Below are 26,655 nucleotides of genomic sequence, written 5' to 3'. Positions count from 1 at the left end.
CAATAGTTCTTCCTTAGCGAAAGTTACCCCTTCTTGTTACAAAAGCTTTATTCGCACGCATTCTCGTTCTGTATGCAGCACGTTTAACGCTTCTACAAATTCGACAGACTTGAACACGTTTTATACATTAGCTCGCCACACCTAAGTTTAATTCATTTAGTATGAGTACCAGGCCACGACACCTTTATCTTATAATGGAATAGCCGATTCTTTAGCACGAGCTTCTTTAAACGGACCCTTCATATATGTGCTGCCGGCAACTGCGCACATCACTGCAGCTAGATAAAGGCAGTTTTCTTTGGCCGAAAATAAAAAAAGCCTCTCACTAGTAACATCTACGGACTTTATGCATCTAAATGATTCTTGGAACCGACAATGGTGTCCCAACGGGCCATTCGAAGTATCATTTACAAGGTTTCGTTGCCGTATTCCACCACTACTTGCACAGATGTGGTCTGGCGGTAGGCCCTTTATGCTATTTCTGCAATCAGGCGGAATCTATCGATCAATCTTTATTGTCGTGTCGGCTGTTTTCTAGAAACCGAAAACGACGTTTATCAGTTTCGCTTCGACATTTAGCACCTTTATGCAGTACTGTTATACTCTCACTTGGAACAACCGTATTAGGATACAGTCACAGAAACGTTTGCCGAGCCGTCTATAATTGCCTCTGTGACACAAAAATACTGCCTTATATATGTTTATCGTTTCCCACGATTGATTTATTTCTCCTTCAATAAACTATACATTTAGAAAACTCAAAGAGGAAAAACACAAATTCACAGTTATAATATAACTAATATTATTATTGAAAGCTTAACTTGCTCAATTTTACGTCTATCTTTTACTTAATGCAATTTATTAATAAGTTCGTGTTACTCTCCCTATCTAGGCAAGGCTCCACTACCTTATTATACCCTACTTTATTTGATTTATTATAGGTTTAGTTCTCATCTTCGATTTTTCATTCATTTTCCTTTTACTTACTTATTTATTAACTAAGTTATCAGATTTTTTTCAATCATATTACCGCCCGGCTCGTGGCCTATCCGCCAGAGTGGGCTTGTGCCACTAACTGAGGCTTCATCATCGTCACCATTCAGTGTGGCCAATTCCCCTCGCAGGTACGAGCCATGTTTTGAGGCAACAAGAAGAAGAACAAGAAGAAGACCGAGGACAGCCTTGAAGCCATATGCGTCAGCATGCCCGACGGAATGGCCAAGAAGAAGCGACATAAGTCTTCTTCCGTTGCGGCAGACGTCACCGCGAAAAGCAGCCGCAAGAACGCCGTCGGTCTCGCCGCAGGCACTAATGACCCCAGCGGAGTGGGCAGCTACGGCACATCGACGGCCTCTTCACCACCTGCACCGCAGGCCAGACCGCACGCCGGACCCTTAGCCGCGCTACCGGGGACAACGGATACCGCAGGCGCCGGCCTGGTGGACAGCCGCCACCCGTCCGCGTTTTCCTCGCCGCTATCACCGACCACCGGCAAACTAGAAAACAGCCCCTCCGGCACACGGCAGCCGTGCACGGTGGGTGCCCCGACCTCGGCCCCTCAGTTCCCCGGCGCCGTGACGCCGCTCGATCACGTCGTCGTCTACGGCCACGGCAAGTTCCAGTGGATCATCCTGTTCTGCACGCAGCTGGCCGTGTTCTGCACCGTGGTCCAAGCCCTGGCCATGCTGAGTCTGGCGCGACCCGTCGACCATTGGTGCAAGCCGCCGGCCGCCTACGCCAACCTGCCGCCCGACATGTGGAAGAACAGCAGCATCCCCGTCGAGGAGGACGGCTCGCACAGCCGCTGCCTGCGCTACGAACCGCCGTTCGCGCCGTACGAGCGAGGCGTCGACCCGTCGACGAAGGTTCCCTGCAACGCCGGCTGGGAATACGACGTAAGCACCCGTCAGTCGCGCATTGAAGCGAAGGAACGCCCGTTTCGTGTGATCCTAATGAGCACGCGTTCGGGCTGAGCGTTAAAGTTTGTACTTTGTGCGACGGATCTATGCTGACTAAGCAAATGTGTAAATGATTATGGGACTGACTTCTTCCCAGATTTTTACATCTAAGTAAAAAAAGCAATTAAGTCCATAAGTTCGCGTATAACAGAGTCACTCTTTTTTCCCACGTTGCTAATCCATGCCGCGCAGCATCGTACCAGATAATATAGCTTAATGCGACCGATACTTCGGTTTCTTGATATTGCACAGCTCACAATTAACTAAGTCGACTTCTATAGATGGGAGGCTGCACCGTAATGAGGTGAAATATGTGCGGCAAAATACTCAAATCCCCTTGGCAATCGCGTGTGTTCGGAGAACAGCCCGTGACAGGTTCTCCAGCGTTTCGCATGCACAAGCGTTCTCCTCGAAAGCGCGAATGCATGTAGGGCAGCACCCTCGGCTATTGGTTGTTGAGAAGGCAGCGCAAGGATGCATGCACTGCGAGGGCACGGGCATTTTGTATATGCAACTTACACAAAGCAATAACTTCGAATTTTGAAGACTGCATCTCCATACCGTCTCGTCGAAAACGAAAGAAGCCTTTCACGAAAAATATGCCCAACTGTTCGACAATATTGTGTCTCTTCCAACGCTCCAAAGTGACGCCCACATTGACCATCAAAATTGCTCATTTATTTTCTACTGCAGCACCCATCCCGCACACGAGTTCACTAACAGTAGAAAAAGTTATACTTAGTGCGTTTCTGCTGGTTCGTAAAGCATCTTGTCTGAAGCCTTTCGCGTGTCATGTGTGCTTCCGAGATGTATATTTAAGCGAAACTTCACTTAGGACAGCCAGTTATACTTACTCTTTCCACTGGTTCATGCTACCATGTTGGAAGACTATCTCTTTTCGAAAAAAGCGACCATTTGCGGCCATTTCCGACAGGTCGCTTTGTGACCGCTGTCAATCACCGGTGTGAATGAGCCTTAAGTCCTAGCACACAGCCTCCAAGATTTTTCAACGCATCGGCCGCAGCCCTGGCGGTGCCTCATCTCGGAGGTCATGCCAAGGAGCCGCGCGCTCTAGGTCCTGCGGCACTTCCGGTATTGGTGGAGTTTTGTTGTTGTTTCTCTTTTTGTTTCTTTTTAACTCTGGACATCGAAAAAAGCCTACTTTGCAAGTTTGTCGCGATGTTTCCGCTCCTGTTTCAAACGTTAAATCTTTCACGAAAGGTCTATATATCTACACTAATTTAAAACTAGGCTTTTTATTTACATTGTCCCAAATTTTGTTGCAGTTGGCCTGTAAGTGAAGCGGCGCTTAGAAACATAGCACATATACAGAGATGGCAAGCGCTGGTTTTTTTTTACTGGTTACACCTGTTCACGACCAGTGTCCTTACTGTCCTGTTGTCCTTTCTCTGGTCTACGGAATCTCATTTTTTTTTCCTGGAACGCTAGAAATGTCTGAGACGTCCTTGTTCCAACTAGCCCAGCTTTTCGCATCAAGTTTTCTTCATAGTTATCACATCGAACTATTCTGCATTTCAGCATTCAAAATTCAAATGCTCTGTTCGCTAATGTGTGTGATCAAACGACATTAATATGCGTTTCACTCCACCTCGGCATGAAATGTTCCTTAGAATTCGCGAGAGCAAGTTAAAATAGGGGCGCACACTCGTCATTCATGGTAAGGAGCACTGATCGCACCATTCGAGCTGGATCCCACTCACTCGATACGATGCTCTGAGAGGATATTTTCCCCTCGTGAACAATGAATTACGTTTGTGCTTAGTTTGTCCGTAGTATACTTCAAGACAATTTTATCTTCCGTGTATTTGTATTCCATTTTCTATATACTGATATCTTGAGACTGTACACAGGTTGTCTGTGCGAAGTGTACAAATATGTGTCAACTAGAAGCGTAAGTCCGCAGGCGGCCTAGGAAATCTTGTAGATTCACCTGAAAACGCCTATCGACTTTCGATATCCTGCCTGAGCTAAATTGTTGGGAGGAGTGTCCATCAATGCAGGTCTTTGTCGAAGTACCCCGACGTCTAAACATACATTCATAACCCACAGGGCCGTAGAACGCGTTAGGCGCTGGTTCCTTCCAGCTTTGTACTACGCTGTAAAAGCTTCCTCTTCGGTTCCCTTCGAACGGCAGGGCATGGGTTATGCTGCAGTGTATCAATACCTGTCAAAAGTCAATAACTGTCAACAATCAGTCAAAAGTCAATAACCTTTCTCATTAAAAGTTGTCCTGCACCTTCCTTTCCATCCTTCTGCGCTTCAGATATAAGCCCCATGGAAAGGCTGCGGCACGAAACGAAGATGCCGCATTTATCCAATGACAATGAGTGCGTCTCAGTCATGCGCCAGGCCCGCAAGCAGCCAACGGCTTGGAATGTGGGAACGAATGAGAAAAAGGCTCCCAACACCAACAGGTCATTTAAATAGTATATCAGGAAAACGATTTCACTGATATATCGAACGAAATGCCTCCTCCATGATGGGTTAAATGAAATGCACCAAAAAGGATTGAATTGCCCCGGTCGATTGCGGCACAGGTATGGCTATCACTCGCCACGACAACAAACGGTTGCTCGCCTTCCACAGTGTGAAGAATTTCTCAGCAAGGAAGCTGCTGAGCAAAGCCAACACGTGCACGAAGGATAAGATAAGAAAGAAAGACCAGGATGAAGCGATCCATTTTGTGCGTCCCTAATTGTCTATGTCCTTGTTCTTTTGTTGTTGTTTCTTTAGCGCTTCCTTGCCAGTACTCAAGAAAGAAACCAACTAGCTCAAAACAAAGCTTTGTTGCAACACGTAGATCCTGCGAGGCGCACTCGCCGCTGCATGTTGACCTGTCACTAACTGCAGTGTGTGTTCACAGCGGGTTTAGTAAATCGAATCAACACTTTCACTCTAGAAATAATTTACCCACCACGCCTGCATTGGAGATTTCAGTACAATGAGGTGCACCCTTTATACAGCCTCGCGATTCCCGCCTGTGTGTATAACTGATTAAGTTTCCAGCATGAATCCTTCATAGCACCTGCTGACTATAAACCGACGATCCACAATACGGAGTAATAGACCAACGAATAACAATAAGCGGTACCGATTTCACTTTGTTAAGCCTGTGCGGTAAAATTTTTTTAAAGGCGTCATCAATGACCTCATACCAGGAACAAGCACCGCAGAACTTATGGCAGGAATGCGAGCACCGGCACGATACACCGTTCTTCACGCCCGAATGATGGGTCAATCTACCGCGGCAGTCGTATTCTTCGAACGACCGCACGTTCCCTACTACATCATCTTCTAGAGCGTAGACTTCCGCTGCAGACCATATCGCAAGTCAGTGCAGTACTGCCGCACCTGTGGCAACACGGGACACCGCCAAGACGTCTGTCCGAAACCGATCCCAGATTTTTGCTACAAATGCGGCAAGACTCGACAACCACAAGACCATGACTGCAAACCGACCTGCAAGCTCTGCGCACGAAACTGCAAGTACAGAGCGCAAGAAGAGACTGAAGCCAAGGCCTCCACCCTACAATATACGGCAACAGCACCTTAACAGAAAGAGACAACCGCTGGAGCTCCAGCAGTGAAGAGTTCCCGGAGCTCGGCACCTCGACTACCAGCTCGAGCAGTGTCAGTGCGAGCAGCTCTCCCAGGCGCAGCAGCTCCAAGCCAATACTGCGAAGTGCTTCGCGCTCACGTTCCCGCTCTGGCTCCCGCTCAGTCGAACGCACGAGCTACGCCGACGCGGTAAGCGGCTCGAGTGACTCGGGTCGTACGAGCAGCTTGGATGCATCGGCCGAAGCCGCAGTCACACGGGTCCTAGAAAACAAACAGCAGAACCAGCAGGGCAAACTGCAGAATCAGCACAGCCAACTGCAAAGCCAGCAAAACCTCATAGACAAGCTACTCCGCAGTCAACAGAAACAGCAAGAGCTCACCGATAAACTGCTTCAAAATGCAAAGAACAACAAGAACTCACAGACAACCTGCATCAAAAATGCCAGGAGCTCGGAAACATAAACAGACAATCGGGAACGATGTTGACCAAAGCCGACGTTGATGCCGTAGTAGATGCAAGGTGCCTGATATTTCAAGAAGCCTTTATGAAGAACATTCACGCCACAATGGAAACAAATTGTCCAATCAGCAGTCGAAAAAACAGCCACTACCACTACCAGGCCCGTAATTTTTAAAAAGTTCAGTAATCCTTGGATGGCCTTGAAACTCGATCGAGCGTCTGGCCAATGGCCTAAAATAACGTCCTCCGACAACGGTGCGCTGTCGAGACGCGTAAGGTCGTTGTCCAACTTTTCACGCTCTTCCACGTACTTAGGGCAGTCACAAAGCACATGACCTATAGTCTCAGTCCCATTGCACACCTCACAGTGTGTGGAGACTCGGTGTGTCGCATGAAGTGCACGTATCTGCGCGTAAACGCTACCCCCAGCCTTAGTCTGTGCAGAAGACTGGCACAGCTGCGTTGAATTTTCAGTGGTAGCCTAAAATTCATGGTAGGGTCCAATCACTAGAGTCTTCTGTGGCGATTACCCGGATTGTCCCAGTGCTTTGCTGTCTATTTTCGTATGACACTGATGAGGAGACAGTTGGCGTCCGCTCTTGAAAAAGCAACTGAAAGCAGTGACTCTCGTTCTTCGAGTGCTTTCTTCGCTTCGGCGTCGGCCAGTTCGTTGCCCTGTATACCGCAGTTACTGGGAATCCACTGAAATGTGATGTGGTGGCCGTTTTCTTGCGCTAAAGTTTAGAGCTCGGCAGTTTGAATAGCCAACACTCTCTAAGCGCTTTCTTTCAACACCACCCTAAGTAGTTGCAGAGCCGATTTTGCGTCACTGAAGACAGTCCATATTTGAGGAGGCTGTCCCGAAATATATTGAACGGCCTCTCTGATTGCCACTAGTTCCGTAGATGTTGTATTCGTCTTGTCATACAAACGAAACCGTCGAATGACTTGATGCGCAGGCACGATGAAAGCTGCACCAGACGCATACGACGAGACCGATCCGTCTGTATGCACGCTCACCGAGGAGTCATATTCTTTCAACATATATTCAAGTGTTAAATTTCCGAGGCAGACAATAGGTATTCGCGATTTTTTAGAAATTCCGGGAATAGATAGACGTACCGGTATTTTGAATATTACCCATGGGGGTATACGTGGAAGGTCAGCCGGGGCAAAGTATGCTGGTATGGCAGATTCTTGGCATTTAACGGCTCTTGAAAAAGTGGAGTCCGGTCGTATATCGGGAAGTGTCGATAAGGGATGGCGTCCATGACGGCACAGCAGTCGCATGAATGCTCGAAGAGGTTCGCATCGCAGATAGACAGGTAATGGGGTGACGCGAGCCTCCTCCATTGTTCCGTGGGCTGAGGTGCAACGTGGAACACCGAGACATGTTTTCAGCATCTGTGCCTGGGCACTTTCCAGCGTACGCAAACATGACGGGCTCATACTTTATAAAACTGGCAGGCTATACCGAATGTATTCGACGTAGAGAGCCTGGTACAGCCGGAGTAGCGAATGCTCAGATGGACCCCACTTCATACCGGCCAGAAAGAGAAAAACTTGAGCAAGCTCAGTTAATTTTTTCTTTAACATTACCACATGTTTAGACCATGATACACCGCGTTCAATGACAACGGCAAGGTATTTGTGGTGGGTGACATATGGGACGGCATTTCCATTGATCATAATTGGATACCAACACATAAGCTTCCGTGTGAACGCTATCGCAGCCCACTTACCTGGGGCCAGTTGCAGTCCTTGGCACTGCACGTACTGAGACGTTAAAGAAACAGCTCGCTGCAATCTGGCACGAATTTTCGGTCGCGTGACTGCGGATGCCCATATGCATTAGTCGTCTGCGTAGGTACTGATGCGTACTGTATCAGGAATTATTTCCGCAAGGTCAATAAGGGCAACAATGAAAAGAGTCGGGCTGAGAACTCCTCCTTGAGGCACTCCACAGACCACAGCGTGTCTTGTCGTTTCGCCATCATTCGTAGACATGAAGACTGTGCGACTATCTCGGTAATTTTCAATCCACATGTAGAGACGGCCTCCGATGCCGAAATTACTGAGGGCATCAAGAATGGCTTTGTGCAGTACATTGTCATAATCTCCTTTTATGTCTAAGAAAACAGCTCCTACAAGTCAGTGTCGCTTTTTTTTTTTCGTGTTCGATCATGGACACGAGATCAATGACCCCATCTGTTGCAAGCCGGCCACGTCTAAATCCGGTCATCATTTCAGGATAAAGCTCATTCTTTTCCATGAACCATTCTAATCTAGTGAGCACCATCCTTTCCATCGCCTTACCGACACAGCTAGCTAAAGCTACTGGCCGGTAAGATGACATTTCGTAAGGCGATTTTCTTGGTTTTCGGAGGGCCACCAAACGGCTGGTTTTTCACTGCTTCGTGACTGTACTGGATGACCACGTGGCGTTATAGTACGACAGCAGGACTTTCCGACCTTCCACACCAAGGTGGCACATAGCAGTATACGAAATACCGTCAGGTCCAGGTGCAGAAGATCGTCTCGACGCAGCAAGTGCAGCTTCCAATTCCGGCATCCTGAAAGGAAGGTCAAGACGATCATCTTTAGGAGGTAGCACGGGTCGACCCAATGTTCGACATGCTGAAACATCGGTACCGGTGACTCTCTTACAGAAGTCTTCGGCAACCTGCCCTTCCGTCAGAGATTGGTGAAGTGCTAGAGCACGGAAAGGATGTTTTTGCTGAGGAGGGGCACGAAGGCTTCGTACTATCTGCCAGATCCTAGAAAGTGCCTTTCGAGGATCCAAAGACGAACAGAAGGTCCTCGACCGTTGTTTTCCCATTTTTTGAAGGTGACGCCATATTTTTCGTGGAGCTCGTCGACATAAGACAAGGTCTAATGACGAGTGAGTTCGCCTAACCTTTCTTTCCGCTCTACGACGGATCGCTCGGAGCCGTTCATATTGTTGCGTGTGGAAAGACACAGACAGAAAAGGCTATTTACAGGTTATTTACACTGGAGCCAGGCAGCCAGGCCGACACTCGCTCGCGCCAAGCGCACCGACCAACTTCATCGTCGTTCTCGCGGCGGCTCGTTTCTTGAGCATCGCTCGATGGTATCGAAATACTACCTCCCGCCCCCCCGGCGGCAAAGGCACCGTCACGGTGCTGTTAAATATCCAAGGCGCGTGGAGAGTTATAGGGCTTGAGTCGGGCGATGTGGACAATGTCATTGGTTGTCACAGCGGAGGACGTAGTGGGCGTGGCTAGAACGATTTCATAGGTGACATCGGTCACTTTGCGGAGCACGCGATATGGACCTGTGTAACAAGAAAGGAGTTTTTCACATAGGCCAACTTTACACGAAGGTGACCAAAGCAACACGAGACTGCCGGGCACAAAATGGACATCACAGTGACGGAGGTCGTAGCGTTGCTTCTGCTTGTCTTGAGACACTTGTAGACGAGCACGCACAAGTTGCCGGGCGTGGTCAGCATGGGCGATTGCATCACGGGCATAATCGCTAGTTGAAGCTGTGGCGGACGGAAGCACAGTGTCCAATGTTAGCGTTGATTCGCGGTCATACAAGAGGTAAAACGGGGAAAAGCCAGCAGTTTCGAGACGGGAAGAGTTGTATGCAAAGGTAATGTAGGGTAGAGCCAGGTCCCAGTCACGGCGGTCGTCGGAAACGTATTTGGATAGCATGTATGTAAGGGTGCGGTTCAAGCGCTCAGTGAGGCCGTTCGTTTGGGGATGGTAGGAGGTGGTAAATTTATGCCGTATTGAGCAGGCACGCATGGTTTCGTCGATGACTTTCGCCAAAAACGTACGGCGAGACTAGAACGCACCCTTTCGCAACTCACACACATCGTCAAGAGGATCTCAAGCCAAAGAAGCAGGCTCAAGGAGCAAGACACGCTAAGAATAATACAAGCACTGCTCACCAGCCGCATCACATACGGCACGCCGTACCTGGCTTTGAAGAACGCTGAAATAGAAAAGTTCAACATCATGATAAGGAAGGCAATCAAAGTCGCCCTGGGACTCCCCGCCATGGCCTCTACTTCACGACTCCTTAAGATGGGCGTCCACAACACGTGGTAAGAGCTCGCCGAAGCGCACAAAAACAGCCAGCTGGAACGACTCAAGCTCACGCCCAAAGAGAGATCAGTACTCCGACACCACCTGAACTACAGCGAGACGTATGTCGCAGACACGGACAAGAAAGAACGAATCCCATCGGACGTTCGAGAGTGCATTTGCATCGCACGTGTCCCGCGCAACATGCATCCCATATACCACAAGAATAGAATACAGGCTAGAGCCAACGCCATCGAACGAAGTTTCAAGCATGACGCGAATGCCCGCTACACCGACGCTGCAAGTATCCGCATCGAAACGCGTACGCTCTCAGCGTCGTAGACTCCCGAGGCTGCGAGCTAGCATCGGCAGCCATCAAGGCACGCCACCCGGAAACGGCTGAAGAAGCGGCAATCGTTCTCGCCACCACCACTTGCGGTGGTGGGTACCCGGACACGAGAGACCAGAGGGCAACGAGGCGGTCCACGCCACTGCCCGCGAGCGCGTCAGCCGGGCTCCACTCTCCCTACGCGCTCTCCGACCCGCGACAGAAGAGGCATAGGCCGTACCCACCAACTATTCGGCCATATTGCAACATTACAGGCTCGAGCGTTGAGTGTACCCTCCACCTCACCTTAAACTCGGCAGAGAAGAAAGCCTGATCATTAGACGCCTGCAGAGTAATACGTACACTCACGGAACGATGATGCATCGCCTCTACCCGACGCTCCACGGCTACCTCTGCCCACTCTGCAACGTACCCGACACTCTGGCACACTTGCTCCTGGAATGCCCGTGGCAGGAAGGCAGCGAAATGCAACCAGAAACGGACGCACAATGAGCAAACCACCTATTCGAAACGTGGGAGGCCAAGCTAACCGTCGGGGACCTGGAAGACCAACGACAACTCGTCGCCAAGGCCAAGAGGGCAGTCGAAGCCAATGGGTTCCTGGACTAAGGAGCCTTCCCGCCTTAGGGCGATACCCCGGCCTCGCTCGGGACACTGTTTCGTATAATAAACGTTTATTTCTCTCTTTTTAATTATGTAGTTTTACGTGCCAAAACCACTTTCTGATTATGAAGCACGCCCTAGTGGAGGACTCCGGAAATCTGGGTCAACTGGGGTTTTTTAGCGTACACTTAAATTAAAGTACACGGGTGCTTTCGCCCCCATCGAAACGCGGCCGCCGTGGCCGGAATTCGATCCCGCGACTTCGTGCTCAGCAGCCCAACACCATAGCCACTAAGCAACCACTGCGGGTAAGCCTGTGTGGTAGATGATGCGAAATGAACCAGCATAGTCCGCACCGGGGCGGCTATATTGTAGTTATTTCATTCTGCCTTTATTCTAATCTCCTGACGACGAATTTACGTAACCGCTGACTCAAACTCGGGCGATAATCCGCAAGATTGTTTTAACAGCCCAATCAAACGCTCTCCTCGTTTATAAGAGATGACTTCTGTTTGATTTCAAAGCGAATAGCATTGCCTACCGTTAGACGTCTTCTTTAATTCGCTGACGACAGGCGGGAGTACGCAGAAAAGGAGACAGGATTTCGGTGGAGCCGAGCTAGCGCTGTGAAAGCAGATAACCGGGTCAGGAGAGTTGTTCCAGCTTCTCCGATTAGCCCGCTTCCCCTTGTGGAACTTTTGCTGGCTCGCCGACGATTGTGGCGGCATGCAACGGAGCGTTAAAAAATGCCGCAAAGACAGAGGCTCCGTGAAGATGGTTTTGGCACAGCAACGTCGCATACGTGCCGAAAGGGCCCGGCAACGTTATACTGCCACGCAAAATTTTTATTACAGGCACAAAAAGAAATCAATTTTCGCCGACGGCTCCGAGTACACAGCGCCGGAGTGATCAGTGCGCAAGTTACCTTATGGTACATTCCATTATTCCATGCTAAACTATAACCACTGCTCCATATCTGCAGGTTCCGATCCACACCTCTGTCATATCCCAGTGGGACCTAGTGTGCGAACGACATTGGATATTGAAAGCGATGATGGCAAGCTACATGGGCAGCACGGTCGTCGTCATGCCGTTCACGGGTATAGCGGCCGACCGAATCGGCCGGACTCCGGTGCTGGCCGTTGCGCTCTTTGGCCTGATACTCGCCGGCACCACGGTCGCCTTCGCCGCCACGCTGCTCATGTTCGCCATACTGCGAGTTCTTGTCGCCGTTTCATCCGCTGCCCTGCTCACGGTGTCCTCGGTGCTCCTCTTCGAGGTGACCGACTCGTCGCGCCGCGTACTCTACATCTCCGTCGCCATCGCCGGCGGAGTCTCGGCCGCCAACGTGTACGGCGAGATCACGTACGAGCTGGCCACCGAATGGGCACTCATCCAAATGCTCAACATGCTCCCCAGCGTGCTGCTCGTAGGGGCCGTGTACTTCATCGAGGAGTCGCCGCCCTGGCTCCTGGCCACGCATAGGCTCCGGCGGCTCTCCAAGGTGGTGATGTCGGCGGCCCAGACCAACCGCGTCGACCTCGTGCACGTGGCGAAGCGGCTGGAAGGCCTCCGCAAGGAGGACAGGAGGTCCAGGTGCGACAGCACCAACGAAGGGGTCAACGAGGCACCGCCGCTCGAGGTGCTGACCAACCCCTCGTTTCGCTCCGAGACACTGGCCGCCTTCGGCTGCTTGTTTCTGGTGATGAGCCTCTTCCACGAGCTCCGAGGTAGCCGCGACGACCGATCCGTCTACTACGCCCAGATCGCACTGGAATGCCCCGCCGTGACGTTCAACGTGTTCTTGCTCGAACGCAAGGGACGACGCATCGCCACCGCCATCTGCATGATCGCTCTCGGCTGCCTCGTGGCGTTGCTCGGTGCCTTCTGCTTCATTTTGCCGGGTAAGGCCTGCTACACACACCGTAGCTTTAAAGGGACCCCCCACTGAATCTGTCTTCGCAATTGGATTAGCCTTCCACCACGTTTATAATAATGCATTTGAGATATGTATACACACTGTGTCTCACAGTGGCACGCATTCATTATAGAAGATTGGGCAATAATCGGAACTTACCGAATCGCCTTAAGATTATGGTTCCCCGCATATGTATAAGAAATACTAGAAAAAAAATAAGGACGCCGTGCAACAATTAAGAGAACTGTGTCCTTTAGAGATAACCATTAGTCGACATATGTACTGGTATTAAGTCGCAATACCGGGTCTTTCATAAAATGCAATAACTTTTTTTTCTTCGCTTCCCTAACTTTAAGGAATTTCGATCATTCTCGCCGATACTTTCACCTTCGCCTGACGCAATGCTCAACCAACTAATTTGATCATCCGGTTTTGTTCGACCAGCCAATAAGCGCGCACTGAAAGTGACATCACCGAAGGCGGTCGTCCGAGAATACGTCCCCTGAAGAGCCGAAAATCGCAACTGTCGCGCCCTTCGAAGACGCTCACCCATGCATGACGTGACTGTTTGCGCCTTACCGTCGGTCGAACATGGAGCTAGCGCGATCGCAGCTTGATGAGGACAGTAAGCTCCAAAGTGTGCAAACTTTTTATAGACGCAGGATTGCTCGTGCATCACCGTCGGGCGAGCACGAAGCTAATGATATCACGACTGGTAAGGATGCCTCCTTCGCGCTGGCTTAGCCGGCGTAATGTCTCATCACTCGTGGCCATCTGCTAAGGATGCGAAAGTTACGATCTTCGGACACTCCGGTGTCTGCCTTCTAGGTGAAATCAGCCGGAGTTTGCAGCGTATGCGCAGTGATTACACATGTCCAAGGAGTCTTACTGATTCGAAAGCGTCGAATGGCCCAGGTGCCGTTTCGTCTGTCGTTTAGAGCAGACGACAGACGAAACGGCACCTAAATTCCCATTGGCTGCGACGCCACGTCACGAGGTGCGCCTCGACGGAGCAGAGCGGGTGAAAATAAAAAAGGAGCACTACTGGCGCAGCAGCGCGCCATGTGTACTGTATAAGAGGACCTGCCTTTGACGAAGATAGGTCCTCTTCCGTTGGCCAGCCTTTCTGAGACACGTTAGCCTTGTTTATAACCTTTATACCACAGTATGCTACTCCATCTGTAAGCTCTATTCTCGATTTTGGATGTCCATGTGGCAGTATTGTAATTTACCCTTCAAAGAACCCCAGAGGAGTCTTTCAGGAAACAAAGGAATGTGAAGTGACGACGCGATGTTTCGACAAACTATACCTATTGCAGATCCCTCGAACGCCAACGGTTTCGTGCGCCACCTCGAGACGGCGGTCCGCGTGGTGGCGCTGCTGGCCGTCGACTCGGCCGTAGTCAGTCTCAGCGTCATCACGATCGAGATGTACCCGACTGTGATCAGGGCCAGCGGCGCGTCCTTCGGCTACGTGAGCGGTCGGTTGGGTTCCATCGCCGCTTCTTTCGCGAGCTCCGACTCTCGCCTGGGTCGCGGCATCGAGCTCACAGTGGTCTCGCTGCTGCTGCTGGCATTCGCCGCTCTGGTCCTGGTCGTGATGCCCGAGACCACCAAGATACACGCCAAGCACACGCCCCCCGACGTTAGCGCGCGCAGGGACGCCGAGGACAAGTGGATGCTAGACGCGCCGCTCAGGCTCGCCCGAAGTAGGCGAGCGTCGAGCTTGGCCCACCTGAGGCGCAAGGGCTCGGCCGCCTCGCTGTCCAAGTTTCCCGAGCAACCTTGACCAACCGCGTGCCTATTTCAACTTCGACGAAGCTCTTTCTTTGACTCCAGCGTAAGCCGTGTGTGCCATTGAACCTACGGCAATGAAAGTGCTAAGCGCGTTTGAAATAACCATGCGAGTAGTATATTTCCTTGTAGCCATGGACATCAGCTCCTTTGGACGCAGTTATAGGCTGCAGCCATGTTTGCGCGAGAATATTGTGCACGGTTTCTTGCGAACAACCGAAAGCACAGTCACTGGAGCATGGCACAAAATGCTCCAGGTGTCTGGAGGATGGCATGACAGACATCGTCCGTTACTGAACTTTCTAACGGAAACGATTTGTGACTGTCATCGATTGTGCTCGAATGTGTTTGTTGTGTACGAAAGAACAGGACACGGTTGTACCTTCTATTAGTGGTATTCGTACAGCAAAGAATTATCAAGGTTTGTGTGCGCTTTCTTTCTGTTCTTCCTTTTACGATATTGAAGGTAAACTGGAAATCACTGCCCCGGCAATAGGTCTGCCCGTAAGATTCGCTTTTTTTTTCTTTTTCGTACCAGAGCTCACTGTTTTCTTCTTTCTTTTTTTTTCACAAGGTGGGTTCAGTTCTCACGTTTATTTGGGAAGTGCTGTAATGTTCTCTGCACCTGAGGTGATTCCTGGGCTGTTTCTTGAGCTATATACTCCCTGCTTGAACAAAACGCCGTCGCTAACGCCTGCATCTCAAATTATGAAATCTCGATGGTCATGCTGTCAAAAAGACTGTACCCCGCGTTTGAACTGCACGCTTGAAATTGCGAAGTTCTGAACGCATTCATTTGGTGCCACTGGAATCTGCTCAGAAACGCCTTGACGTTTTCCTTGCTAGCTTAAAAGCTCGGCCTTGAGTGTTTGCGAGACTTACGAAAGGTCTGCTGTACTGGCCTCGGAAGTATATAGCCTACGAACTGGACACGCTCATATGATCGAAAAATAAAGGTTCGGCGGTCGGAACTGTGTAACGTGAGCTCATGCCTGCGCTTGCAAATACATAGACACGAAATGCGACTCCAAAGGAGCGACGATTGGCACCTCGCGGTTCCGCACGAACGGTAGCCGTGCCACTGGGTATGGCCGATGTCAGTGATCTGCTGACGCCGCGAAGAAGAAGCGTTTTATGGGACCAGTCTTGCGCCTATTGCCTGTCAAATACCGCAGCGAAATTTGGTAGTCATCGCGATTAGGAATTTGTATCTGAGGAAGGTTACACAGAAGAAAGCTTTACGAAAAGCACATGGTGGACATCCAGGAGAAGAAAAAGGCTGGCTACGCGAAAAAAATGGTCTGGCGTCACATGCCCTACAATGCCGGAATTGCTGGCGATATGGTCTTAGTGCTGGCGGTTGTAAATCTGGTTTATGATGCTGCACGTGCGGTGAGGGTCACTATAACGGCGATCGTATGGCCCAGCGTGAGAAGTGTTGCCTTTGTCATAGATAACATGCCATTGACAATTCAAACTGCCTAGCTCGAGTGCAAGAAACGCACGTGTTAGAAATAGTTAACAAAAGGAGGTGTTCTAGGAGAGAAGCTATTGCCACTGTTAAGGAGAGGGCTCGGAGGTACGCTGGCGTTACACCACGTGAACCTTATTCCTCAGAGGCGACTACTTCGCAGGAAATTGACGGTGCACTTGAAAAAGCAATTGCAAACGCAATGGAGCGATTAGTGGTCAGCATCTCTGAATGCATATCTCAAGTGGTCAGTACCCAGACTGCTAATCTTCTGCAGATAGCACCAGTACTGACGCCTCTACACTGTCAACTAATAGAGAAGTTAAAGATTTAAATACCGTTGGCGCGTTCCCCCTTGCGCACAGCCACGAGACTTCCGTGTCTTCGACGAATCCTGGCCAACAGCATACGCTAGACTAGCATGTCTCCAGAGATGTTGAACTCGATGCAAGGGTTCAGAAGCGGAGCCGCATCCAACTGAACCGAGCTTCTAGTTCTATGCCCCCGCAGAATAAGTACAAAAAGTCTTCTATGTCCCCTCAGAATAACTCGAAATAGTCTGCACTCAGTAAAGCTCTCAAAGAGAACATCTTGGAGTAGGTTTTTTCTACTGGAATACTATCCTCCAAATGGTTTCCATAAGAGTACTGCAATGAAACTGTTGTTCGATATTCACTGCTTATACGAATTCAAATTGTCTTAACGTTCAATTCAATTCCGATATAATCTTATTACAAGAAACTTGGCTATAAATTTCATTTCATATATAAATTTTCTTTTCAAAAAATATCGTTCATTCCGATTATATTGATCTTCGAAAGGGGGTAGTTTACTCCTAGTGATATCATTCGGAATTTGCCATAAGGCAAAGGTGGCTCTAAAGCTCCTGTCCGCCGGGTTTGAAATACTAGCGTTACACTTCCGGCCTGTCGGACATTCTTTTATCACAAATCTACAGTTTTTTTTTTTTTCGGGCGTTCACAACACATGCGCTTTGGATGCTATAATTAAGCTATAATGCTATAATAAGTGGGGAACTTTAGCTCCCATTATATTATATTGGCTTTAAAAAACAGGCAAAAGTTACCCTCGCTTGTGGGATTGGTCCTCTGACAACAATCTCACATCTGTAAATTTAGGACCCCCTACTTTAGTCAGAGGTCGGGCTGCTTCTGCCCTAGACTTAACTTTCGCAAGCTAAAGCCTCTACCTGTCAGCCTTGTCGACTGTTAGTTATGCCACAAATAGCGATCACGTGACCGGTCATTTTTGACATTATAGGTCCAGTAACCTCCGCAGTTTCTAATGCACTTACTTTCATAATTTCAAAACGTCTTGCGATCCTTATTGGCTTCTCTAACTGGTGCTAGTCACAAATCCAAATCAGTGAACCTTTGTTCTGGTTTAAAAAATTTCCGGGAAAAATCTGAATTTGTGGTACAATGAGCTAAAACAAGTTCTTCTCCTTGATGAAATGATACTTCTTCGCGTGACTACAGGCGAAGGAAGGCAAGTTGGAAGAAACTGTTACGTAATCAATGCCATCAAAACTGGATGGATTATAACTTATAGGCAGGTACATTTAGACGCACGGTGCTGAAGGCAAAGAATGAATATCATCATTTTGAATTTCTTTCTAAATCAAATAATGAACGCGCACTGTATATCTTTCTGGCGCGCCAAGAAAATGATTCCGCGGCCGATAAATGCAGAATCCGCAGTTTTGTGCCACGAAGAAATGAAGGACTCATTGGAGGTAATCGCTAGAGAGTTAGAACGTCGCTTTTGCTCCCAACTTCTATTAGCTCCGCTGATATCACCAACTGAGGAAGATTTCACAGAAATCTCCAAGCCTGAATTATCAGATGTTTTACCAATATTTCCCTCAGCGGTTCCAGGCCTTGATGGAATCACTGCGTCCATATTGAAAACTATATAATCACAACATTATTTGTTAGGCATCGTCAATCATTACGTCAGAATGGCATGGAGTGGAAAATTGCCAAGGCCATACCCTTGCTTAAGAATCCGTGTGACGGTTAGGTGTTATAGAATATTAGACCCATCGCGTTAATTCAAATGTTGTAAAATTGATTGAAAGAGATATAGATATTCGTGTGAAAATTTTTCTTAATAAGTTATCAATAAAGTTCGAAACGAATTGGTTTCAGATCACAGTGCCCATATCGCCGTCTCATGTTGACCTTGAAAGACGTATTGGCATGGTGCCAAAAGCAGTATGCGGCATTAGTAACTGTAGAGATCTCAAAAGTGTATGATAGTGTTGAGCATATGATATTGCTAAATCAACTTCAAATCCAAAATACCTTCGAGCGTGGATTGCAGAATTTTTAAGGAACAGACAATTTTATTGCTTCTAAAGCGGCATTTCTTCGGCAAGGTACGCGCAGACAAGAGGCGTTCCACAAGGGGCAGTACTTCCTGCAGTCTTATTTAATATTCTAATGAGTTCCATCTCACTTCATGATGACGTACATACTTACGTGTATGCTGATGACATTGCGTTTTTCTCGTCGGCAAATGACATCCAAAAGCTTTACCAAATATTACGTACATACTTGTATGTTATAGAAATGTGGCTTCAGGCGATGCATCTCTGTCTCAACGTCAACAAATGCCCGGTGCTCAAATTTCCATTGAATGACCCCATATATATATTTCTCTCTCTTATCACCTAGCCATCATCCCACAAGTAGAGACTGTCATGTATCTTGGCGTGACATATGACGGTTATCTGTCTTGGAAGGCACACAATGACCATATTGCACCAGAGGGTGCTCGTGCCCTTGGTTTGCTACGTAAGCTGAGAAACAATCGATCAGGAACGCGAGGAAAAACGTTGTTACTAATATACCTTATGTGCGCTCGCCCGGTATTGGAATTTAGGTGCGTGTTGTTGTTGTTGTTGTTGTTGTTGTTGTTGTTGTTGTTTTTGTAGCCTGTGCCACGTGTGGCTCCTACCCACGATGGGGGATTGGCCATGAAATGGGTGGATTACTACAAATTAATATGGAGCATAAATTTCCTACTATCTACGGGAACAGCATTGAATAGCGTTGTGCTCCGGAGAGCCCCTGCTTATCAACTTCGTCGCCGTCTTTTCCCCGGAGAGGCAGGCCTTGCGACAATGTGCAGACATACCTAAATTTGTAGCAAGTGAAGTTTTACATCTGGAAGCTAGCATCCCTTCTCTGGTTACGCGGTTTCGGTGGTCAGCTGTACAATAACTTTTTAAGGCTATATGAATTCCCTATAAGACGTTCACAAACAGTTTCACAAACACTCGTAGATCAGTTAAACGTCCAAATTCGGAAGGTGCGTTCTGTTTGTTGCAACACCAATTCCATTAAGGTTCCCAGTTCGATTATATATTCCCTAAAAATGCAAGGGCATAATCTTACCGCATGCTAACGTCTATCTTAAATGATTACTTTTTGCACATAGCGATCAAGACGGTTATTGCCTCGGGACGTTCCCAAAGCGTAGAAAAGTGTGCAATTTAAATATGTTTTTCATATTCTCGATTGGTGGTTTTCTCTCTGACTCCCAAACTTCATACCGATCTTTCTAGCAGAAACTTTAGCTGTAATTCTAGCCCTCGGTTAACTAAGTCCATCAACCCGCTCTACAGTGGTCGTGAGGGTTTATTTAGTGTATTTCCATTTTAAACAAGAGATACATTCAACAGTCTAGCGTGACTCCCAAATGGAGCACGCAAGACGAAGCATACAACATGCGAGCACGAGGCTTCAAACACATTGCTTCTCGAGCACGAGCACAAAGCTCAGAGTACGATCACAGAGCCCACTCTAGCAGCCGACAAACAGCCGCTTATAAACACTTCGTGTTCCCTAGATCCCTAGGTGAGGCAAAAACGTTCGACGTCATCGCAGCCGAGCCGCCTTTGAGCGGGAGGGCTTACACACACACACGTACGCACAGCTTTCACTGCCGCCACCGAGGCCAGACGGGCTTCGCAGAACTCGGGCTTTACTTCTTGACCAAAGGAGTCGCCTCTTATTCCCCAAGCTGAACCCCGCCGCGTGGCCCCTGGTTGTCCATTGTCTTGCGTCTTGAAAGGCGCGTGCGACGTTGCCGCCAGATATATTCCTTCGGGAACTCCCTTGTTCACAGCAGACCAGGTCGGCGGTGGCGGGTTCAGTAACAATAGTTGGTCCGCTGTTCGCGTTTAGTCACAACGGCGCCGAGGGGGTGTTGAAGCGGCACCTCGAGGTCCCTACGAAATGAGTCACCGCAGCAATTGTGGTAGGCTTCCATGGTTCTCTTCGGGGAAGCTCGCAACGCTCGTAGCTGCAGCTGGCTGAGAAAACTGTTGCCACCTCGGCAAACCATTCCTAACAGCTGCTGCATAAACTATATGACTCATGAAGAAGGCGTGGAACAACCTGAGGAGGTTGTCTTCCTTTAAGCCTCCACGCCTATTCGAGACTCTGTTGATGAGTCTGATCATGTTCTCAGTCTTGGCTGTGAGCTTGTTGAGCGTCGTATTGTTACTGCCATTGGATTCGATGAACATGCCAAGGACCCGAATGGTGTCTACTCTGCAGGGATGGTACAGCCGCTTTTAGTGTGGAGTTTGATGTTTATTTCAGCCAACGGTTTCCAGCCTCTAGGTTTGGGACCTCTCCTGACTGGTCTGTAGAGGAGGAGCTCAGACTTTCTTGGGGAGCATCTAAGCCCCGCATTTTCCAGGTACATCTCTGTTTGATCTACAGCCTCCTGTAAGCCTAATTCAACAGCTTCTTCGCTTCCTCCGGTGCACCAGATTGTGATGTCATCAGCGTAGAGCGTATGATTGATCCCTTCTATGTTGGAGAGCCATTGCGATAGTTTCACGGCGATGTTAAAAAACGGTGGTCAAAAAGCAGTCATAAGCTGGAATCTATCTATTATTTCCCCACATACCTACTCACAGATCTTGTTTACATTATTCTTTTTTCTTATAGTTACATTGAACTTCCCGGTGATTTCTTTTCAACGTCGCCCGAACCCACGAGGAGGATTGCCACTGTGTAAAGTTTTCTTCCTCGTCTTAAAAGAAAGGATGAAGAGAAGGAGTAATGTAACATAGCACGCCCTCCTCTTTCCTCGCACGCGCAGCCGAGCTAGCCTATACCTCGAGCCCATCGGCTGCTTCTCGAAGCTGTCCCTGCCCTCCGTACCGGCACCCGAGGACTCAGCGTGCACACTGTGCCGAGACCATGGATCGCATCAAGTGCGGCCCCATCGTTGAGATGCTGGGCGACGACATGGCACGCGTTATCTGGGACCTGGTACGCGACAAGCTCATCGTGCCCTTCCTGGACATCGATCTCAAGGTACGCTGCACCGACCAGTCCGCAAAAACGTGGCGTTACCGTACACCTTCCATTTGGAACGCGGCTTTTTCCCGGTTCAATAATGATTCGTCTTGCGTTGTTTCCTAAGCTTTTCTTAAGCGAATAGCTATACAATTGGTTCTTAATAAGTGTTTTTTCGGTCGTTTGTACGAATATATGTGATCGACATTGCTCCCAGCTATTTCCAAAAGCTTCTGGTACTTCTCAAGAAGCGGTGTCATCAGCGGAATGAGTGATGCTTCGAGAAAAAGAAAAGGACTAAGAAAACGACTTAAAAGGAATATAGGTGGGTGAGAGTCAGCTCGAAGGCAGTACTTCTGAGAATCGAAATTTCATCTTTATATCAGTGGTTCATGATACGCCCAGCATTGACAGCCCGATGCAAAGTCGTTAACTATATTTCGATGTGCTCTATACTACAGTTGTAACGGTATAGTAGCTATATAACGCTTCGTCTCGTTTAACGTAGACGTAAAAAAAAACATAATAAAGCCTTCGTCGATTCGTTGGCTATTTCACCTATGCAAATTACGAAGCATTCAGTGGCAGGACTGTCAACTTTCCCCTGAGGTTCTTGTTTTTCGTGCCATATTCCATTTCCACGCTGCCTCCTTAGATACTGGCAGGCTATTATTGCATGTAGGCCATATGTAACGCCCATCGCTGTGAGAAAACTACCGCAGAAAAGCTGTCGGTGAAATCGCGCCGAGTGAGCTCGCGACGTACCTGCGACACACCGTGCGTGCGCAGGTCTACGACCTGTCCATCGCCAACCGCAACGAGACGGACAACATGGTGACGCTGCAGGCGCTGGACGCGCTGAGCTGCTACAACTGCGGCGTCAAGTGCGCCACCATCACGGCCGAGCGCGACGTGCTCGAGATGTACCACCTGAAGCGCATGTGGAAGTCGCCCAACTCGCTCATCCGCAACTCCCTAGGGGGCGCCCTGTTCCGCGAGCCCATCATCTGCGCCAACGTGCCGCCGCTGATCAAGCAGTGGCGCAAGCCGATCATCATTGCGCGGCACGCCTTCGGAGACCAGCACATTGGAAAGCAAGTGTATACACCCACGCGCCAGACGCGGCGCCATAGTGCGACGACTGGCCAAGTTTCGGGGGAATAGCGTGCTGTACTTCCACTATAATATATATATATATAATCACCGACTGTAGTCGGCGATAACCTATGCACTCAGTATACGAGCTCCACACAAAAACCCCACTGGGTCTCTATCTCATTTTTCCACTCTTGTTTTCCCATTGGTTGCGCAGGGTAGCCGACTAGACGCTTTTAGTTTCGCCGTGGAGCGTTACCAGAAAACTCAGCCCAGCTGTGCGCGCCTCGCGTTGCCTAGCAACCATCTGCGAGAACACCGAGCCATGTAACCTCCTCGCACCCCACGCGCGTAGGGCGGAGTCTTGACGTCAAAGGCCAGTAAAAGCTAGGAACAGCCGGCGCGCCGACACACCTCTTGCCTCCCCTACTCCGTGCGTACGTGCGTACGTGCTGCTGCCATGGGAAGACCGAAGAAAATCCCGACGCCCGAAGAAGTGGCTTACCAGGAAGAGCACCGCACTGCCAAGCGAGAATCGACGCGCCAAGTCGAGCTGAACCGGAACACCGCGCCGAAGCTGCGGCTGAGAGGGGGCGACGCCGAGTCGATGATCTCGAGTTTCAGTCCAGGGAACGCGATAGTCGGCGCCTGAACGGTCGACGTCGCCGAGAAAGCGAACCTGGCCGGCGACTGCTCGAAAACTTCCAGCGTCAAGCTCGCCGGGACAACTTAGCGAAACATAAAAACAAATTAGCCAAGCCTACCATAACCTCGCAAAACAAAGCAACAACACAGCCGAGCCTACCGACAACTTAGCAAAACCTAGCATAACCTCGCAAAGCCTACATACAACTTAGGCAAGCCATGTAAAAGCTTCCCTCCAGCAAAAATTTTTTAACCCTCCTTGAGCGTAACCACGGCCGCTGTATAAAAAGAAACAAGAAACGTGCGGCCAGTCGCGTCAGGCGGGCTTCAATAGGAGCGAACGTGACAGCCGTAGTTGCATTCTCGGCCGCTTGCTTGGGCCGAACCATTGAGTTTCATACAACAATTATTGTAAGAAACTACATGGGCCGAACGGCGCTAGCTGTCAAAGATGGGACGCGTCGGCTTCCGCGGGCGACGGCGTTCCACGCGTGTAGTACTGACGCATTTTCTATGCCGATCCCATAGAACAGACCCCAACTGGTGGCGCTGCGGCTGATGACAGCGTTCTCGGTGCACACGGCATGCCGCACGTTATTTTTATTTTTAATTTATTTTATATTCGGCGGCCGTGGCAAGAATCACTTTACTCGTTTGCGTGAGCCTCGTGATTCACCACCACCTCCTGGCCGAGTTTGTGCAAATCGATAATTGCTCGGACCTTTTGTTGAGCATCGAAGTTCAGAGGCGCAACATTTTCTTGCGAATGACCATCGCCCCCTTGCCTGAAAGCAGCTGCAAAAGCCAGTGTATAACACTTCCATTGGCACAAAACTAGTCTTCACAAAGTCCTCTGCGTCTTTCCACAGGGATTTTGTAGCGACTGGCCTGCATAAAAGATTCTGGGGTTTAACGTCCCGAAACAGCATAGTGGGTTATGCAAAACGCCGTAGTCAGGCGCGTAGCCAAGATTGTTTTTCGGGGCCGAGATGAGAAGGGGGGAGGGGGGGGGGGCAAGGAGGGCTTCAACAAAGCAGGTCACCGCTGTGGACGGACTGCATGACAAAAAACGACCTCTCTCAATTACCCCTCAAAAATCGTTTCAGGGACTTCGTGGTTCCGGGCCCGGGTTCCCTGGAGGTGCGCTTCACGCCCACGATCGGCTCGCCGTACCACGTACACGTGTTTGACTTCCATGACACCCACGGCGTGGTCGCTGCAATGTGCAACACGGACAAGTCCATCACGGAGTTCGCCTACAGCTGCTTCCAGTACGCGCTCAGCCGCAACTTGCCGCTCTACCTAAGCACCAAGGAGACGATACTCAAGAAGTACGACGGCCGCTTCAAGGAGATCTTCGAGCGACTCTACCAGAAGAAGTACAAGCCCAGTTTCAAGGACACGGGCATCTTCTTCCAGCACCGCCTCACGGACGACATGGTGGCAAGGTGCTCGCGAATAGCTTCCATATTGCAAACGATAGCACCGTATTGTCGTCGACATAGAAGACATCATTCTATATGCAGGCACGTGATCGCGTTTCGAGTCGGCTTTTATTACAAACTGGTATGTAAGGGACGTTAAATACTTTTTTTGAGTGGAACATTTAGCTCGAGGCCAGCTCCGAATGTCACGTATACTATAAACACGTAAAACGCAGACATGATTTTATGAGACAACCGCTATACCGATTTGAGTGATGTTCTGGGTGCTAAATTTCTGGAGACCTTAGAATACATAATTTCAATGCAAGGCCCAGGATTTTTTTTGCTATACACTCCGGAAATTCGAAGTTAAAAAGAAATACAAGCACGATGTCGACAAGCCTATAATCTGCGCCAGAAACAGGTATCGCATCTGTCAGCTAGATAATGCATCTGTAGATAATCTACAGCGGAGAAATGTGCTGCATGAACATACAATTTAATTGAACATGTTGTAAAGTCGCTTAGAAAGATTTTGTGAAAGTCCCATTGACCAGCTAGTGGCATAGTTCAGAGGGGGCAGGTAATGCATCAATTTTGTCCGCTTTAGAGGCACTATTAGGTATAGTTAACAAAGATCTCACATCTCATTTTATTGCTCAGTCACAGAGTTGTAAACTTGATAGTTTCGTTCTTTCAAATTTTGAAATTTTCGACAATATTTGTTAAAACTTACCACCAGAACGGAGAAAAGCGATTCATCCGTTTCCGTGTATTTATATAGAAGCACCCGAGCTAAAGCTTCCCCCTAATACCACAGTTAGATGCGGAAAACAGCACCTCTATGTGCGTAAATATTTTTTTAAAGGGACACTAAAGAAAACATACAAACCCGATCTATATCGATGTTATTTGTGTAGAAGTCTATCGTGGTTTTGTGTCTGACAATTACCACTATTGTACCTATGCGCTTTCGATGCTGTCCCTCAAATTTCAACTGCTTGCGCTATATGAAACCGTCGAGTTGAAGTAATCACCGCGTGACCTCCCTCTCTATGCCGCGCTCTCCGCGAGCCAGCCAGTGCTGATGTCACACGAGAGACACCATAGTCCGCAACAGTTGGCACCAGTCTTCTTTTCCGTTTTCATCTATTTCCCCTCTTAACAAAAGCTCCGTTCCCGCTAAATATGACGAATTCGTCATTACAGAAGTATATCTAGCTGGACTATAGACGATATTTGGTCTTCCATGCCGCGCAGGTCCCTGCGAATGGAAGGGGGCTTCGTCTGGGCGTGCAAGAACTACGACGGCGACATCCAGTCGGACTTCGTGGCCCAGGGCTTCGGCTCGCTCGGCCTCATGACGAGCGTGCTCATCTGCCCCGACGGCAAGACGCTCATCGCCGACGTCGCGCACGGCACCGTCACCAGGCACTTCCGGCGCCACAAGGCCGGCCTCGAGACGTCGACCAACTCGATGGCCACCATCTTCACGTGGACCAAGGGCATCCGCCACCGGGGCAAGCTCGACGGCAGCCTCAAGCTCGAGGCCTTCGCCAGGACCCTGGAGTCGGTCACCCTGGAATTGGTCGAATCCGGCTACATGACCAAGGACCTGGCCCTGTGCGTCAAGGGCTTCGGCAACGTCCAGCGCCAGGACTACCTGAACACGTTCGAGTTCATCGACAAGGTGGCCGAGCAGATGACCGCCAAGTACCAGCAGGTCTTCGCGGAGGAGCGCGTCTGAAGGACGCGCGCGACGCTGAAGTGCCACACGCTAGCTGCACTTTCCCGTTTGCGTCCCCGATTTCACGTGCGAGTCCAGCGAGAGTTTATTTCGCGGATAGCGTCGTTATTTCTCGTGTTTTTACATTTTTGAATGCTTCCTTTTACGTGCAGGAAACGAGAAGCACGCTGAAAAATAATTAAACGTTCAATTAA

At 49.3% G+C, this 26,655-nt stretch overlaps 2 protein-coding genes across 2 annotated transcripts; both read left to right on the top strand.

Annotated features, from left to right (window-relative positions):
- Positions 1–1,177: 1,177 nt before the first annotated feature.
- LOC142588828 (solute carrier family 22 member 7-like) lies at positions 1,178–14,732 on the top strand. The gene is made up of 3 exons (XM_075700646.1): positions 1,178–1,895; positions 12,008–12,929; positions 14,263–14,732. The coding sequence occupies exons 1-3, from the start codon at positions 1,203–1,205 to the stop codon at positions 14,730–14,732; spliced, it is 2,085 nt and encodes a 694-aa protein (XP_075556761.1). The 5' UTR covers positions 1,178–1,202.
- A 6,645-nt stretch (positions 14,733–21,377) lies between these two features.
- On the top strand, positions 21,378–26,655 carry LOC142587109 (isocitrate dehydrogenase [NADP] cytoplasmic-like). The gene is made up of 4 exons (XM_075697998.1): positions 21,378–21,568; positions 22,340–22,644; positions 24,397–24,738; positions 25,975–26,655. The coding sequence occupies exons 1-4, from the start codon at positions 21,452–21,454 to the stop codon at positions 26,459–26,461; spliced, it is 1,251 nt and encodes a 416-aa protein (XP_075554113.1). The 5' UTR covers positions 21,378–21,451; the 3' UTR covers positions 26,462–26,655.

This window comes from Dermacentor variabilis, chromosome 7 (assembly GCF_050947875.1).
Source record: "Dermacentor variabilis isolate Ectoservices chromosome 7, ASM5094787v1, whole genome shotgun sequence".
Classification (NCBI taxonomy): domain Eukaryota; kingdom Metazoa; phylum Arthropoda; class Arachnida; order Ixodida; family Ixodidae; genus Dermacentor; species Dermacentor variabilis.
The sequence above is the reverse complement of the archived record's forward strand: the minus strand, read 5'-3'. Positions and strand labels throughout refer to the sequence as shown.